Source organism: Lampetra fluviatilis, chromosome 37 (assembly GCF_964198595.1).
Source record: "Lampetra fluviatilis chromosome 37, kcLamFluv1.1, whole genome shotgun sequence".
Lineage (NCBI taxonomy): Eukaryota > Metazoa > Chordata > Hyperoartia > Petromyzontiformes > Petromyzontidae > Lampetra > Lampetra fluviatilis.
In genome coordinates, this window is record NC_136311.1 from 10,433,458 (window position 1) to 10,447,797 (window position 14,340).

At 49.8% G+C, this 14,340-nt stretch overlaps 2 protein-coding genes across 3 annotated transcripts; both read right to left on the reverse strand.

Annotated features, from left to right (window-relative positions):
- Positions 1-587: 587 nt before the first annotated feature.
- On the reverse strand, positions 588-8,875 carry MRM3 (mitochondrial rRNA methyltransferase 3). The gene is made up of 6 exons (XM_078873836.1): positions 8,797-8,875; positions 7,981-8,460; positions 5,570-5,814; positions 4,995-5,168; positions 4,177-4,339; positions 588-2,509 (listed from the first exon to the last, which is right to left on the reverse strand). The coding sequence occupies exons 2-6, from the start codon at positions 8,262-8,264 to the stop codon at positions 2,101-2,103; spliced, it is 1,275 nt and encodes a 424-aa protein (XP_078729962.1). The 5' UTR covers positions 8,265-8,460; positions 8,797-8,875; the 3' UTR covers positions 588-2,100.
- A 996-nt stretch (positions 8,876-9,871) lies between these two features.
- MRPL16 (mitochondrial ribosomal protein L16) lies at positions 9,872-13,599 on the reverse strand. 2 transcript variants are annotated; one of them, XM_078873952.1, is made up of 4 exons: positions 13,134-13,310; positions 12,013-12,084; positions 11,486-11,634; positions 9,872-10,661 (listed from the first exon to the last, which is right to left on the reverse strand). In XM_078873952.1, exons 1-4 carry the CDS (start codon positions 13,234-13,236, stop codon positions 10,182-10,184), a joined length of 804 nt encoding a protein of 267 aa, XP_078730078.1. In that variant the 5' UTR covers positions 13,237-13,310; the 3' UTR covers positions 9,872-10,181. The 2 variants fall into 2 exon arrangements, with proteins under 2 accessions (XP_078730078.1, XP_078730079.1); XM_078873953.1 differs by lacking the exon at positions 13,134-13,310 and adding an exon at positions 13,392-13,599 and having other exon boundaries at positions 9,878-10,661.
- Between the last annotated feature and the right edge of the window lie 741 nt (positions 13,600-14,340).

Consider the following 14,340-nt stretch of genomic DNA (forward strand, 5'->3'; position numbering starts at 1 on the left):
GAGTCATGTTTGCATAGACCACAATACCTGCAGTCATAATGCAAACAAAAAACATAACTCTGATAATGTGCACTGTCCTTGAAGTTGATTGGTCCACACCCGAGACAGCTTTCCTTAGAGCCTAGTCTCACAGTGTTGGACCAGATGACGCCAAAAGGCGCAGACTAGGCTCTAAGGAAAGCTGTCTCGGGTGTGGACCAATCAACTTCAAGGACAGTGCACATTATCAGAGTTATGTTTTTTGTTTGCATTATGACTGCAGGTATTGTGGTCTATGCAAACATGACTCCTTGTAAAAAGGTGTCAGTTTTGTTGCCAGATAGAAGGGTAAAAAAACAATTATCAACATCACTGATGTTCAGTTAAACTCGGGTTCGTTATTTAGTGCACAAGCCAGAGCACCACCACTCCACCCGTCTTACTTAACCATAACAAAAATCACAATTCAACAGAAACCTTGCACCACCCGACAGCCAAATAAACCAAGTTGTCACATGGGTGAAGGTGCTACACCCTGTATCGTCACGCGACGGAAAGAGAAAACAGAATATTCTTAATTATACTTTATTCAGGTACATTGTGTTGACATCGACTTGAGGATGCAGACCGGTCAGTGCATTCAACTCGAGATCGGAGGTCGCGTGATGATACCGGGTGTATTCTCCCAACATTCCAGTTTGCCGAATAACAGAATCGCTTGGAAAATTTGCCCACGTGGCAACTTCATTTGTTTTTCTTTGTCGGGTGTGGTGGAGGGGTCACAGCTCTTCGTTGGCATTATTGTACCTGCACGGTCAAAGGGAAACCAATAATACCGGTCGTAAAAGCATACACATGAAATGAATCAAACATAACTGGGCAATATTTTCGATACGGAGGTAAATGAAAGACATTTTTATTCATCTCTATGCTGACAAGTGTGTACTGGTAACTGGCATTTCTCTGTGTAAAATACAAGGCACAAACATGTTATACAAGCAGTGAATATGCAAACTTTGTATTTCTATATACTGCAATGCGGTATATATATGCATCCAGCAGAACCAATGATATTTCCGTTGGCAACCCACACAGTGCAAACGCGTTCCAAGGTCCCCGAAAGAGAACTTCACCAGAAAAACATCCCGGCAACCCTGCAAATAAAAATCCGTTTTGAACCACGTGACAAACCGCACATCAGATGCGCCCATCTCCTCACGAATGGAGAATTCAAAATAGCCTCCAATGCAACTGTGGTCATCAATCTCAAACAGTGTACAGGTTTCCCTCGCTCTTACGCGGCCGCAGTCGATGCGTTCCAAGAAAAGGGCGCAAAAAAGCAAAAGCGCGCGGGGGAGACGGCCGCCTGCCAAGTAGCGCACACGGTACACACGGTACACGCACACGGTACACACACACGGTACACGCACACACACGGTACACACGGTACACACACACGGTACACGCACACGGTACACGCACACACACGGTACACACGGTACACGCACACGGTACACGCACACGGTACACGCACACACACGGTACACGCACACGGTACACGCACACGGTACACGCACACGGTACACGCACACGGTACACGCACACGGTACACACACACACACACGGGACTTACACGGTACACACACAATGTCGTCCCACGTCGAGGTAGCGTACGAGTGAATTCAAATCGCACATATCTAATTTTCTGCTGGAGAACAGAACTTGAACGCCCGCTGGAAAGCAGACGGTGCGCGTTTAACGGTTAATATACACCCACGGCATCGACCACGGCGGCCACTGCATTAGAACGGCGAATCTCTGCAACAAGCGGAGAACGCGCTACCGCTAGGCCAGGGGTCACCAACCTGCGGCTCCGGTGCTGCACACGGCTCTTTAAGGAGCTGCTTCGTGACGTTCTTTATTGAGGGCCACGGTCTCGTATTCACCACATGCAAGAAGAGACATCTATTTCGATAAAAAAAATGGTTGCCGACCTGTGCACAAGGCCATGTCACCTCCTCAAGCCATTTTATCCACTGCTGACTAAAGGCATATCTAAGCCGTTGACATCTGCAAGGGCACCGTGTTGCCGTGACTGCCATCGTCGGCGTCAGCGGCGCGTCAGCGGCGCGTCCTCCTCGCCTGTGACCCCGCGCCGCCCTGAGCCGCGGCTTCGCGGCGCCGCATCGTCAGCTGCCGCCGCGCCTCGAATAGCAGCACGCTGGCCGCCACGCCCACATTGAGGCTCTCCACGCCGGCGGCCATCCCCACGTGCAGGCGGCGGCCGCCCGTGCCCTCGGCCAGGCGCAGGGCCTCGAGGCCCAGCCCCTGCGCTTCCCCGCTCACGACCAGCGCCGTCTCGCGTGCGCCGTCTTCACCGCCGGGGCCGGAGCCAGCCCACGGCTGCGTGTAGGCGTGGGCTGGCATGGACGATAGTTTGCGCAACATTTCTTTTTCTCTCTCGTCGTCTTCGTCGTCTTCGTAACCTTCATCGCCAGACATGTCGTGTACGTCTTCGTCGTCGAGTGCACTACGCATAGGGCATCAGAAGAAAGGGCAACGCATTACGGGTATTCGTCGGCACAAAGCATTATCAGAAGTGCCAAGCAATTGGACGTGTAGTTATGCAGACTCATCTATATCGAATCTTAAAAACGTAAGATGCATGCCTCGAATTGTGCATGCGAGAACAGACGTGCTTCAGTTGGAATTGTGTGCAAATCGGTTCACGTCGTCCCAGGTGCCACGAGAGGCCGCTATGCTCACCCCAACGTTAAACGGCATCGATTATATCGTTGAACCTAAATGTGGCCACGGTTTGTCAGCTAGATGACCTGTTAAACCGATAAAGCCCACTTCTTACTGTTAGAAGGAGACTGTCTAAATTATGGTGGTGGAGCTAAGTGAAGCTCTCTCAATGAAAGCAACTACTGCTACAAATATTGCTTTTATCGCCTGTTAAATAACGGCAAATATGACTCGTATTAAATTGCTTCCAAGTGAATTTATAGCCATTTTTTTTGTAAGATCTCCAGATGGTACCAATTTCCATGGTTCATACTTTGTATCTCTTGAGGCAGAAGCCACAACCGTGAGGTGAACCCAGTGGGGATAATTTACCAATTTCATTAACATGACTTCGTTAACATCATTAAATTCAATAGTACAACTTTTATTGAGATGCAAGCAAGAGCCAGATTAAAAGTTCTTATTGCAAGGGAAACATGGGTGCATTACAAATGTAAGTTGTTACAAATCACTAGCTTTTTTGCCCATCCAAGGATGGGTGCGTATTTCAGTATAGAAAAATTGTTCAGCTCATGATTATTAATGAGGGGGGGGGGTTGCCTCGTGTGGAGTGACGTCACCCCCTCGTGGTTATTGGGGAGGGGTGCGGCATGTGGAGTGACGTCACCCGCTCATGATTATTAATGAGGGGAGGGGTGCGGCATGTGGAGTAGGCGACCTTCTTGTGCGTTCCTGTAAATTTCCACGCGGGCATGAATATTAATGAAGGGGGGGGGGGGGCTCTTTTGCAGTGACGTCACGCACGGATGCAGCACTGTGCTTCGTAGATTTATTTTTTACCGTCACTTTCTGTAAAGAAACGTCGTATTTGAAGTGACTTGCGTAATAAATTATTTAATTTAGCTCGACCTTCCTCTGCGTTAGTGTAAAACTTAACCAACTCATGAATATTAATGAGGGGGGATGGGCCTCATGTGGAGTGACGTCAGGCACGTGATGGACAGACATTTCTGGTTGATTATAGTAGGTAATAAGGCTATCATGCCAAATATTAAGCATGTTGAAATAAAAATTTTAAGTGAACGAAACAAGGAAGAAAAATCACGAGTACGCATGGATTACGAAACACTTTTGAACGTTCAATTTTCTCCAGAAGTATTTTGCTGACCCAACCATACTGGACATCTGTGGAAAAAAAGAGGTTCATAGCTTATCGAATTCCTCTTGCAGTCCAAATAAAAATTCTGATTCTGTATTTATTAGTCACGGAAGCCAATGGGCAGCTTTCAGGCCAAATTGCATTTTAAATGCTAAAATTAACAGCAGGGCTAGTATTTACCCCTCTCTGTTGTCTACTCGACATGTATTTTGTTAGAAGCGGCAGTGTAAATGAAGACGTGGTGAGGGTTCTTATCCGCTCCTTGCTAGCTGGGAACCAGCCCCGCTCACCTTAACGTGTGCCCGGTCGGCCGGTTGTCAGCGACGTGCACCACGGCGTGCACTCCGAGGACCTCCGGCACGTCCTTCCAGCGCAGGCCGGGCAGCAGCGGCACGCGGAAGTGAGCACCGGCCCCGGCTCGCAGCACCTTCGGCTCCCACACGTCGACGCAGCCTGGACGGGTCGCAGTGAGGGTGCACGAGTGAGAAGGCTCGTCGCCTGGCGTGCAGGAGGTCGTGGGTTCGAACCCGACCCTGCAAATTTGGAGTTTGCATGTTCTCCCTGTGGTCGCGTGGATTTTTCTCCGGGATCCTCCGGTTTAGAATATTTGGCCGCAATAAATTTGCCCATTATCAGCCATTTCGTTGAGCTATTATTTGTGGCCAGATCGCTTCTGAAAATGAGAGAAAAGCTCATTGGGCCTTACCTCGTAAAGTAAAAAGTTGGTAGTTTACTAAAAACGATAAACTTTTTAGGGAGATCTAAAATTCTATGAGAGAACACAACACATTCGTCAACAACACAAATATATGTAATAGGCGGTCTCGGGCAATGGCTCAGATCAGTGTTCTTCACTAATTTTCAGAGGAGGCGGGGGGCACTTTCACAGATAAGACATAATCAGTGCGAGGGCCGCCACACCATTTGAAACCATTGGGGTTTGACAACGTGATAATGGGGGTGTTGTCACATTTGTGCATTGTTGGGGGTTGCGCGTCAGGGGCCACGCATCAGGGGCCGCACTAAAGGCCACCAGGGCCGCCAGTGGCCCGCAGGCCTTGCAATGAAGAACACTGGCCCGTATGAGGTCACCAAGGTCATAACCTACCCTTGATAAGAAGCACCTTGGAGCAGCCAACAGCAGCGGCCGAGCGGATAATGGTCCCCATGTTTCCAGGGTCACGGACGTTGTCACACACGAGCGAGATGGGAAGACACTCACTGCCTTCTGCTCTACTCCTCAGCTCCTTGTCAGATACATAGTCAGGTCTCCTAAAGATGGCTGTAATGATGCATGCACACATACACAAAATATTAACGTATAACCAGACGAGAGACAGCTTTACTTATATCAGCCAGGTGGCTCAGCGGTAGAGTGAGCGGACGGCAATCAGAAGGTTGCGAGTTAAATTTCCGGTTCGGGGTTGACTCAACCCATCATCCCTCCAAGGTGCATAAAATAGGTATTACTCTGTGGGAGAGTCAACAGTGGTTGTAAGTTATATAATTAAACATAGTAAGGTTGATTGATGATGCACCGTTGGTGAGGAGCCTCCTTATCACTCTGGTATAGCTACCACCATGGTTACAATTCCCCTGTACTTCACGCACCGATTAATCCACTCATGTTGAGGACTCTGCCGTACTGTGTAGCTCCCAATCCCCTGGAGTTCCTCCACTTACCCAGGATGCCCTGCGGGGTGACAAGGTCCGACCACAGCCTGATGTCCCTCATGCGCACGCGGATGAGGGCAGCTCTGGCGATGAGCTCGAGGGGCAGCTCCTGCAGCTGGGTCGTGCTGTCGAAGAATATCGTCTGCAGAACTGCACCGGCTTCCAATGCGTCCCGAATGAGTCGCGTGCCCTCCAGCAAGATCTTGCCGTGCTTCTCCCGGTACTGGCGCGACTTGGCAATCGTCACCACCGTCCTGAATGGTAAAGGGGGCACACCGACGGGCCGTGCACATGTGTACAGGCACGTTCGTTGATCCATCGCTGGATGCGGGTTTCCCGGCACTGTGAAGATCGTGGGAGGTTGTTTGACCATGCTTCGCCATGCTGGTCAGTGCGGGTTGGTGAAGGCGGGGAGCACGGACGTGAGAGCAGAATTCCAGCTGTGGATTTTTTCCCCCTGTCCTCTCCTGCCCATAAAAGAGCCCCACAGCCTCACGGAGACTAGTTTGTGCACGGAGTTCACCAATCCAAGCACTGTCCAGGCTCAACCCTGGTTAGCTTCCGAGATCTGTCAAATTCAGGTGCATTCTGGGTTGTTTTGTTGAGGCAATGATGGGTTATAACTGCTGTTATTGCATGTATACATGAGGTGCATCAAAGGTCTGTGTGCTCTGACAACCGTATTACTTCTCTGTATGGTTTTCCTTTATCCATCAATGACCCTGAGACTTTAATCCCCAAACATAAGTACTCTGCTTTGCTCCTTCGATGACTCACAGCACGTGTTACTTGTCACTAGAAAATCAGCAATCGATTGTTGATCTGTGGAAATTAGTGAGAGGCATTCGTGGCTAGGTCAGGAACTCTTTATTTTCTCTGCATTCCATAACTTTTCTCCAGATTCTTTTACGTATGCATTCAAATGTAATCTCATGATTAATCTGTGTTACTCTGATTTCTCATTATTTTCAATGAATACACGAACAATTTGATTTGAAAAGCATGTAAACAAGACTGTTAAACGATCGCTGCTTCAGCCCACGCACCGTTTAAGGATCGAGATAATTTCTTTAACCCCCCACTACGTTCTCTAAAATTACACGGATGAGCGAACAAGGTGGAACACATTGTTGCTCTTTCAATATTTCAAGCGTGGATCATCTCCTCTCCATGGCTGCATCTTGCCGTTTTCACTTTTATGTTTTGTCGTCGTCGTCGCTTAACGATCACGCTTCTTGCGCTGTGCGTCGTGAGCATGATTTTTGTTGATTTGTTATAAGGGATGAGCCCGGGTTTTGTCAGTTTCCCCGGCTATTTTGTTACCAGGGAGATGCGTGGTGCGTGAGCATAGGGCATTGCAGGGGAACGAGTGCGGGGTCCTTAAAGAGTATTGTACAACAAACGAGGTATTAAACGGTCGTAAATAAAACGCACACAAAATAGAAAAAAACTAAACTGTGCACAGAGAATGAAGGCAAGCAGCGCCAAAAAAAAGTTAGATGCACGTGCAAATATGCGCTCGGATAGTATACACCGATTTAAAACTTTCTTCTTCAAAGGCCTTGGTGTGACGATAGTCTGTTACTTTTCATCGTTTGGCAAGATGAGATTCTGCAATAAAGTGGCTCACGAGAGAGTAGGTTGGGATTGCTTTTGACAATCGCGACAACTCAAAGCAGGAGAAACACATGCGAATTTGAAAACCTTACAAACAGCATACGTTTAACACACGCACTCTTAAAACATGACACATTTAGGGAAATCACCGTGAAAATTAATTGCGGGTAAAACAATTTGCACATCATTAACCCATGAGACAGTCACCAGATCTTGAACCCAGCATCTCAATACGTAACTTGGACACGACCATAATGAACCTGGCAGTGACCCAGCCCCATGTAATTCAAGTTCAAGTTAATTTATTAGGTATAGCCCTGTGAGCCATTCGGCTCTTGAATCGGGTGCAACCGCAACAAACAAAAAACAAAAACATGAACAAGAAAACATCTCAAAGTGAATATGTGACTAAGCGCAAACAGAAAATCCAAGAAATGAAAGCAAAATATTGCAGAAAAAACACCGTACACCAACGCTGTGCAAAAATCCCAGTGGGATGCAAGTCAAACAACAACAACCACAAGACAACTTAGATTAAGGCCATCAGTCTTACTCCGTACTACAACAAACATGGCCAAACCAATAAACTTTTCGAAATCACCAAAATAAAGCAATGAAACAGTGATCATAGAAACTGTGACGGAATTTTCACAATAAACGACAAACAACATGTACTACCAAAAAACCCTGCAGCCACAGCTGTAATTGACCCCAGAGAACCTCAATGACCCCGAGACGAGTGTCATTACGGACATCACCCTCTGTCCCAAGAAAACGTCTCTCTCCTACCTCCCATTGCTCACCTGAGCCTCTTGTCGTCAGGACCCGCTCTCTCGAACCGCAGATCTTCCAAGCCCAACACCGCACCGCGCTCATCCCTCCTCCACGTGTCCTGAGCACGCGCGGCTCCACGTGGCCCCAGCTGTTCGGGCCGAGTCGCGACCTGCGGCCTCCCGAGGGGGGAGTCCGAGGCCGTTGCTGTGGCCGACTCCCTCGGCCTCCTCCAGCCCCTCGCCGTCCTCACCGACAGCCACCGCCAGTACGCGGCTAGAGCGGGCGTCGTCACCGCCGTCATCATCATCACCATCACCACCACCAAAGATTTCCCACGTTATAGCCTCAATAGACTGTTGGGGCAAATGCTGTTTGCGAGGAGCACCTATGAAGGCCGTGGCACGGCACACGAGGGGGGCAAGTGGGTGGTCAACACTACGCCCGGCCGCCTTTGTCTCCCCCAGTGGCGGTGCTGTTTTGCACTGGTACTCAATTGAGGCTGAGTCGACCTAGGGGAGGGAGGGGGGGGGATAATCGTCAGTGGTGTTCGCCGTGGGCGGGAATCGAACCTGGGTGGTCCGGTTCGTAGCGCAGCGTGCTAACCGCTACACCAATCAAACTTAATTTGGAGCTTTCGTGACTGCAGGAATTATTCTTTGGTTCTTTCGGTAAAGTCACCAATCACCACCGCGCGACCACAACTACGACCACCACCACAACCACCACAACCACCACAACCACCAACCTCGTCCCTCTCCGCCACCACCACGACCACCACCACGACCACCACCACAACCACCACCACAACCACCACCACAACCACGACCACCACCATAACCACCAACCTTGTCCCTCTCCACGACGACCACCACCAACCTCGTCACCGTGAACTAACCCCGAGTTCGGGTGCTCACACGTGCTTCCGGTCACGTGGGGGCCTGCCAAGTCACGTGGGGGGGGGGGCATTACCACGGTAACCGCGCTGCAACGGCTGTCGTGTAACGGGGATTACAATTGAGGGCCCTACAGTCCATAAATGACGTCACGCACCTAGGGGGGGGGGGGGTCACACATTTGTGACGATGTGTGACGAGGGGGGGGGGGTGAGAAATGTGACGTCACATCAAAATGCGCAACTTTAAATAAATATAGACAACACGTTTTATTTAATTAAATAGACTTTTTAATAAATGTTTTCTCCTACAACATCAAAGTGCAGCGCCACATTAAATACGCACTACAATGACAATAGTTGAAAGCGATGTGAAGCATGTTATAATTTGGGGGGGGGGCAGAGCTTTGTGACGTCATATTTGAGGGGGGGATCTGACTTCTTGTGACGTCATGTGACGAAGGGGGGGGTCAAAATCGTCCAAAATCGCGTGACGTCATTTATGGACGGCCCCTTACTACAAACCAATTCAGACCTTATTGGTCACCCCGTGCCCTTATACATCTTAACGTTAATCCTACAAAGTCCCATCACTGCAGGGATTCATCTTCTTGGTTCTTTCGGTAAAGTCACGTAGAAGGGAAATAATAAAACAAATAAAAGAAAACATAATAAAAGAAAAACATTTATTTTGTTTCTAAAACAATATTTAATTGTATTGTTTTATTTTTATTATTTCCCTTCTACGTGACTTTACCGAAAGAACCAAGAAGAACAATACTTAAGATTAAATAAACCAATTTAGGATGTGCCATTATTATAGCAATAATTCTATCACAGTTATAAGAATAGGTTTTACAATTTATGGCAATAAAACAGGTGTTAAGATGTTAAAAAACCAAACTTAAACCTTTTTGCCAGGAATACTGCAGACATAATTCCTTGCAAAAGGTTCCAGTTTTTGCAAGGACGAAAGGGTAAAACCTATTCTTATTTTGATACTGGCGAGGGAGGTCCCATAATCTATCACAGGTGTTATGTGGCTACGTTTTAAAATCCTCACTGAACATTTGCAACTTGTGAGTTGATGCGAGCACGGTTTACGGGGGTTATGAGGGGGGCCACCACACCAAAAAGGTTGAGAACCACCAGGTGAAGGCGATAACGTCTTTTATTGAAGAGTGCTCATTTTGTCATGAAAACTGCATTACAATACAGCGACACTTTAAAGACAACGAACACAGGCCAGATTTAATTCAGCAACCGTACACCGCGCGCGCTCAAACAAATGTGATGCCGTTCGCCGATTATAAACGCAAAAGCGGCAATCGCACGCGATCAGGAGGGCAGCTTGAACTTGCCCCAGAATCTACCGAAGTAGCGAATGTCATAGGGGCTCAACGTGAAGCGCAGGCCCAGCATGTTGTTGTCCACGATGCGTTTGAACGTCCACGGGTTCTCGTTGTTTTCCATGCGCCACTCCTCCGTCTTCTGCATCTCCTCCAGCTGCTCGCTGCTCACCGCCTTGGCGGGGAAGGGGAGCTTGTTGGCCACCTCGACGAGCCAGCCCTCCGCCTCCGTGAACTCGGCACGGCCGCCCACCTCCACCACCAGCTGCCCATACTTGACGGGCGTAACGTAGTGATCGATGGCGCCCTTGCCACCGCCCATGCGCTGGCCCAGGCCCTTGCGCGTGAGCGGCTTGTACGGAGCTCGAACACGCCAGCGCGCGAACATGTTCTTGCTGTCCATCTTACGGTTGATGGCGAGCCTCATCATCTCCATGTGGCCCCAGTGGAGGTACCCGCCTCCCAGAGCCTTAAAGTGCAAGAAAAAGAACGATGTCAGAAATGGCTAAAAGTCAAAAGTTATGCATTGCTCAAATGTGCATTGATAGCGGTGCTAATCTCCTGCTTTAAGCCTTGAGGCTTAAAGCAGGAGATTAGTGGGGAGGGGCTGGGTGGTTGGGTGGGGCTGGGTGGGGAGGGGCTGGGTGGGGAGGGGCTGGGTGGGGAGGGTGGGGCTGGGTGGGGAGGGGCTGGTCACCCCGTGGTGCCCTTATAAAACATCAATCCACTGCTAGATGCTGTCAGTGAGAAGGGGCTGTTTGATAATACTTCACCACGTTGGTCAATGGCTTTAGTACTGGTTCAGACATCACAGCACCACTGAAGTTATTCGTGGCCAGGAATTGAACTCAGGTCGCTACAACACATTCCTTCGGAGTGGGCAGGTAGGAACTTGGTTGGACAGCGCATTCGTGCGATCCGTGTCACGCGGCACAAGCTGCGTGGGGCGGCGCGTCACGTGGTGCTGAGCCCGCCCGAAGCGCTCTATGAAATACAAATCGAGGGCGTGGCTATGCACGACAGACAAATAATCCCTGGTGGGCAGTGTGGAACTGTTGTTCCTACCTGTATTAATTAATATCGTGAGTGCACTGCACTAACCACTTGCGCCACCCCGGCAGTGGCGTAGCTATCCGGTGTACAGGCGGTGCAACTGCACCAGGGGCCACGGGTCGGAGTGGCTCAGGCACCGGGCTACAAAGCGGGAAGGGAATAATTGGGGACAGGGGGCCTCCCCTCCGTTTAATTTCTTGCACCAGAGGTTGTGTGAAAGCCACCGACGCTAAAACTTACCACGATTCCAAATTTGCCGTTGGTGAACGTGGTGTTTCCTCTGGCGGGACCCCGAATATCCGACAACTGTTTGGTCCATTTTCGTGCTTTCTTGTAGTTGGGAACTTTGCTGACAAATTTAAGCTTGTTTTTCGTAGGAATGATCACATCTGGGAGAGAAAAAGAAAACAAGAAGTAGACTTTACAATCGTGTACTAACTGCATCGAATTTAACGGTTGTGCTGTATAGGCTCTCTGATGTATGATGTTCAGTTTCTAAAGAGCCTTCTGGAATGTGGAGTAAAACGATGGCCATCATGCCAAACAACACGTGGTTCTACCCGGAAACACACCAAGAGAGTTTTGTAATCCCATAATTACAAACCAGCAACATCACAACCCTTCTGGCGCCATTCTCGTTAAAAGCCATTGATCATGTAAAGAGGTGCAAGAGGCTGAGCGAATGGATGGTGTTTGCTGCAGGTTTGCCACTACTTATAACCTACAATCAGTTTAAATAAATGGCGACTGAAATCACACTTTTTTACCATCAAATTTCTCAGGTTGCGGGAAGATTCTGAGTCCCGCTGTGAACACCGCAGGCACGCGGAAGGGTACACCTGCAGGAAAAACGAGCAATGTGGTGTTAAGCACAAGGGTATTAACTCATTAACGAATCACTGAAGTGATTGCCTAATGCAGCAGTCAACGGTCCAGTGTTGACCCAGGGCTTAACTTTCAGCTGGGTATGTGATGCGAAAAAAGTATTCCTAACACCCAGTACACCACATCCAGTATACGACCTCTCGCTACGGCGACTAATTGCGTGCCAACTCTGTCAGTCTGTGCTGAGCCATCTGGGTCAATTCCACATTACCATGCCGGGGCAAGCACCCACACACACGTTATAATTTATGCTTGTTTTACCCAGGACAGTACTGTAAAATTGCAAAAGGGCAATTCACGGATAATTTTCCAAATTTGGTGATATTGGCACACCACGACGGCAGGCACACTCGGGAAATCGCCATCAATCCACCGAGGTTGTCAAAGCGCGATTGTCACGTTTGTGATCGTCTTGTGGATGTTACTCGCTCTGACCACGGCAATGTGGAAATGTCCACCGCCACCCGTCCACTCACCCAACCACTCGCCCACCAACTCGCTCACCCAATCACCCACCCACCTACCCACTCACCTACCCACTCATCCACCTACCCGCTCACTCACCCACCCGCCACACTCACCCACCTACCCACTCATCCACCCACCCACTCACTCACCTATCCACTCACTCACCCACCTGAACACCCACCTGCTCACTCACCCACCGACCCACTTACTCACCCACCCACCCACCCACCTACCCACTCACTCACCCACTCACTCACTCGCCCACCTGCCCACTCACTCACCCACCCACCTGCCCACTCACCCACCCACTCACTCACCTACCCACTCACTCACCCACCTACCCACTCACTCACTCACGCATCCACCTACCCAGCCACCTGCTCACTCACCCGCCACACTCACCCACCTACCCCACTTACCCACCCACCTACCCACTCACCAACCTACCCACTCACTCACACACCTACCCACCCACTCACTCACCTACCCACTCACTCATCCACCTACCCACCCACTCACCCATCTACCCACTCACCAGCCTGTCCGCCTTCAGAGGTCGGTGGGTCCCATTCAAATGACCCCCAACGCGCGTGCGGCCACGACTTCACATTTCCCAGCACTAACGCGCGGCGCCGCATCGCGCTCGAGCAAGCGCGCCAATCACATCGGAGCTCTCCAAACCACGCCCTCGACGACGGCCAATCGGCGGCCGCCGATCCCCGGCTGTCGCCCAACAGCAGTAGAAGATGCAATGCGAGGCCTAAAGAGAGCCTAGGGCCTTGGGCCGGGTTACCTGCAGCACGCAGCGCGGAGCAGAAGCAGCCGCCTCCTCCTCCTCCTCTTCCTCCCGCGGTGAGGACGCCCAGGGCTCGGCCCAGCAACGCGGCCATACCCACCCGCTCGACCCCGACAGCGGACTCGGACGGGACACGCGCGGGTCAACACCGCGGCCCCTGCTGGTGCCACCGAAGAGCGGTCGCAAGGTACCGCGGGCCACTGCGGCGCCCCCTGGTGGCCTTCAGTTGCGGGCCCCCTTGACATTAGGGGCCGTACATGAATGACGTCATGCCTGGGGGGGGGGTCACACATTTGTGACGCGTGACGAGGGGTTTGAGAAATGTGAAAGGGTAAAAACCTACTACTGTACTATATTTTGCCACTGGTAAAGGAGGTCTCATAGTGTAAATGCTTACCCCGAGCTCTCAATACTCTGGTAGTGCGCTGTTTTTGAGTTGTACGCCTTTTGGCGTCATCTGGTCCAACACAAATGGAGACTAGGCTCTAAGGAAAGCTGTCTCGGGTGTGGACCAATCAACTTCAAGGACAGTGCATATCATTATCATCAGTTTTCTTTTTTTTTGCATTTTGACTGCTTGTGTTGTGGTTATTGCAAGCATGATGCCTTGTATAAAGGTGTCAGTTTTGTACCAGTTGAAAGGGTAAAAACCTATTACTATATTTTGCCACTGGTAAAGGTGGTCTCAGTGTTGTCTACATTTATTTTGATGTGACGTCACATTTATCAAACCCCCCCCCTCGGTGCGTGACGTCATTTATGGACGGCCCCGATGTAACTTTACAGCCTTTCCTGAAATTAATTCCCATTATGACTAAGTCACTAGTAAATATGAAATGATTAATATATTTTTTTCTAGTTTTGCCTTTTGTTAATCCAAATTTTCAGAAAATATCTTCAAATGTCATTGTGAATAACTTTTATCGAACGCGTGTCACCTTGACTA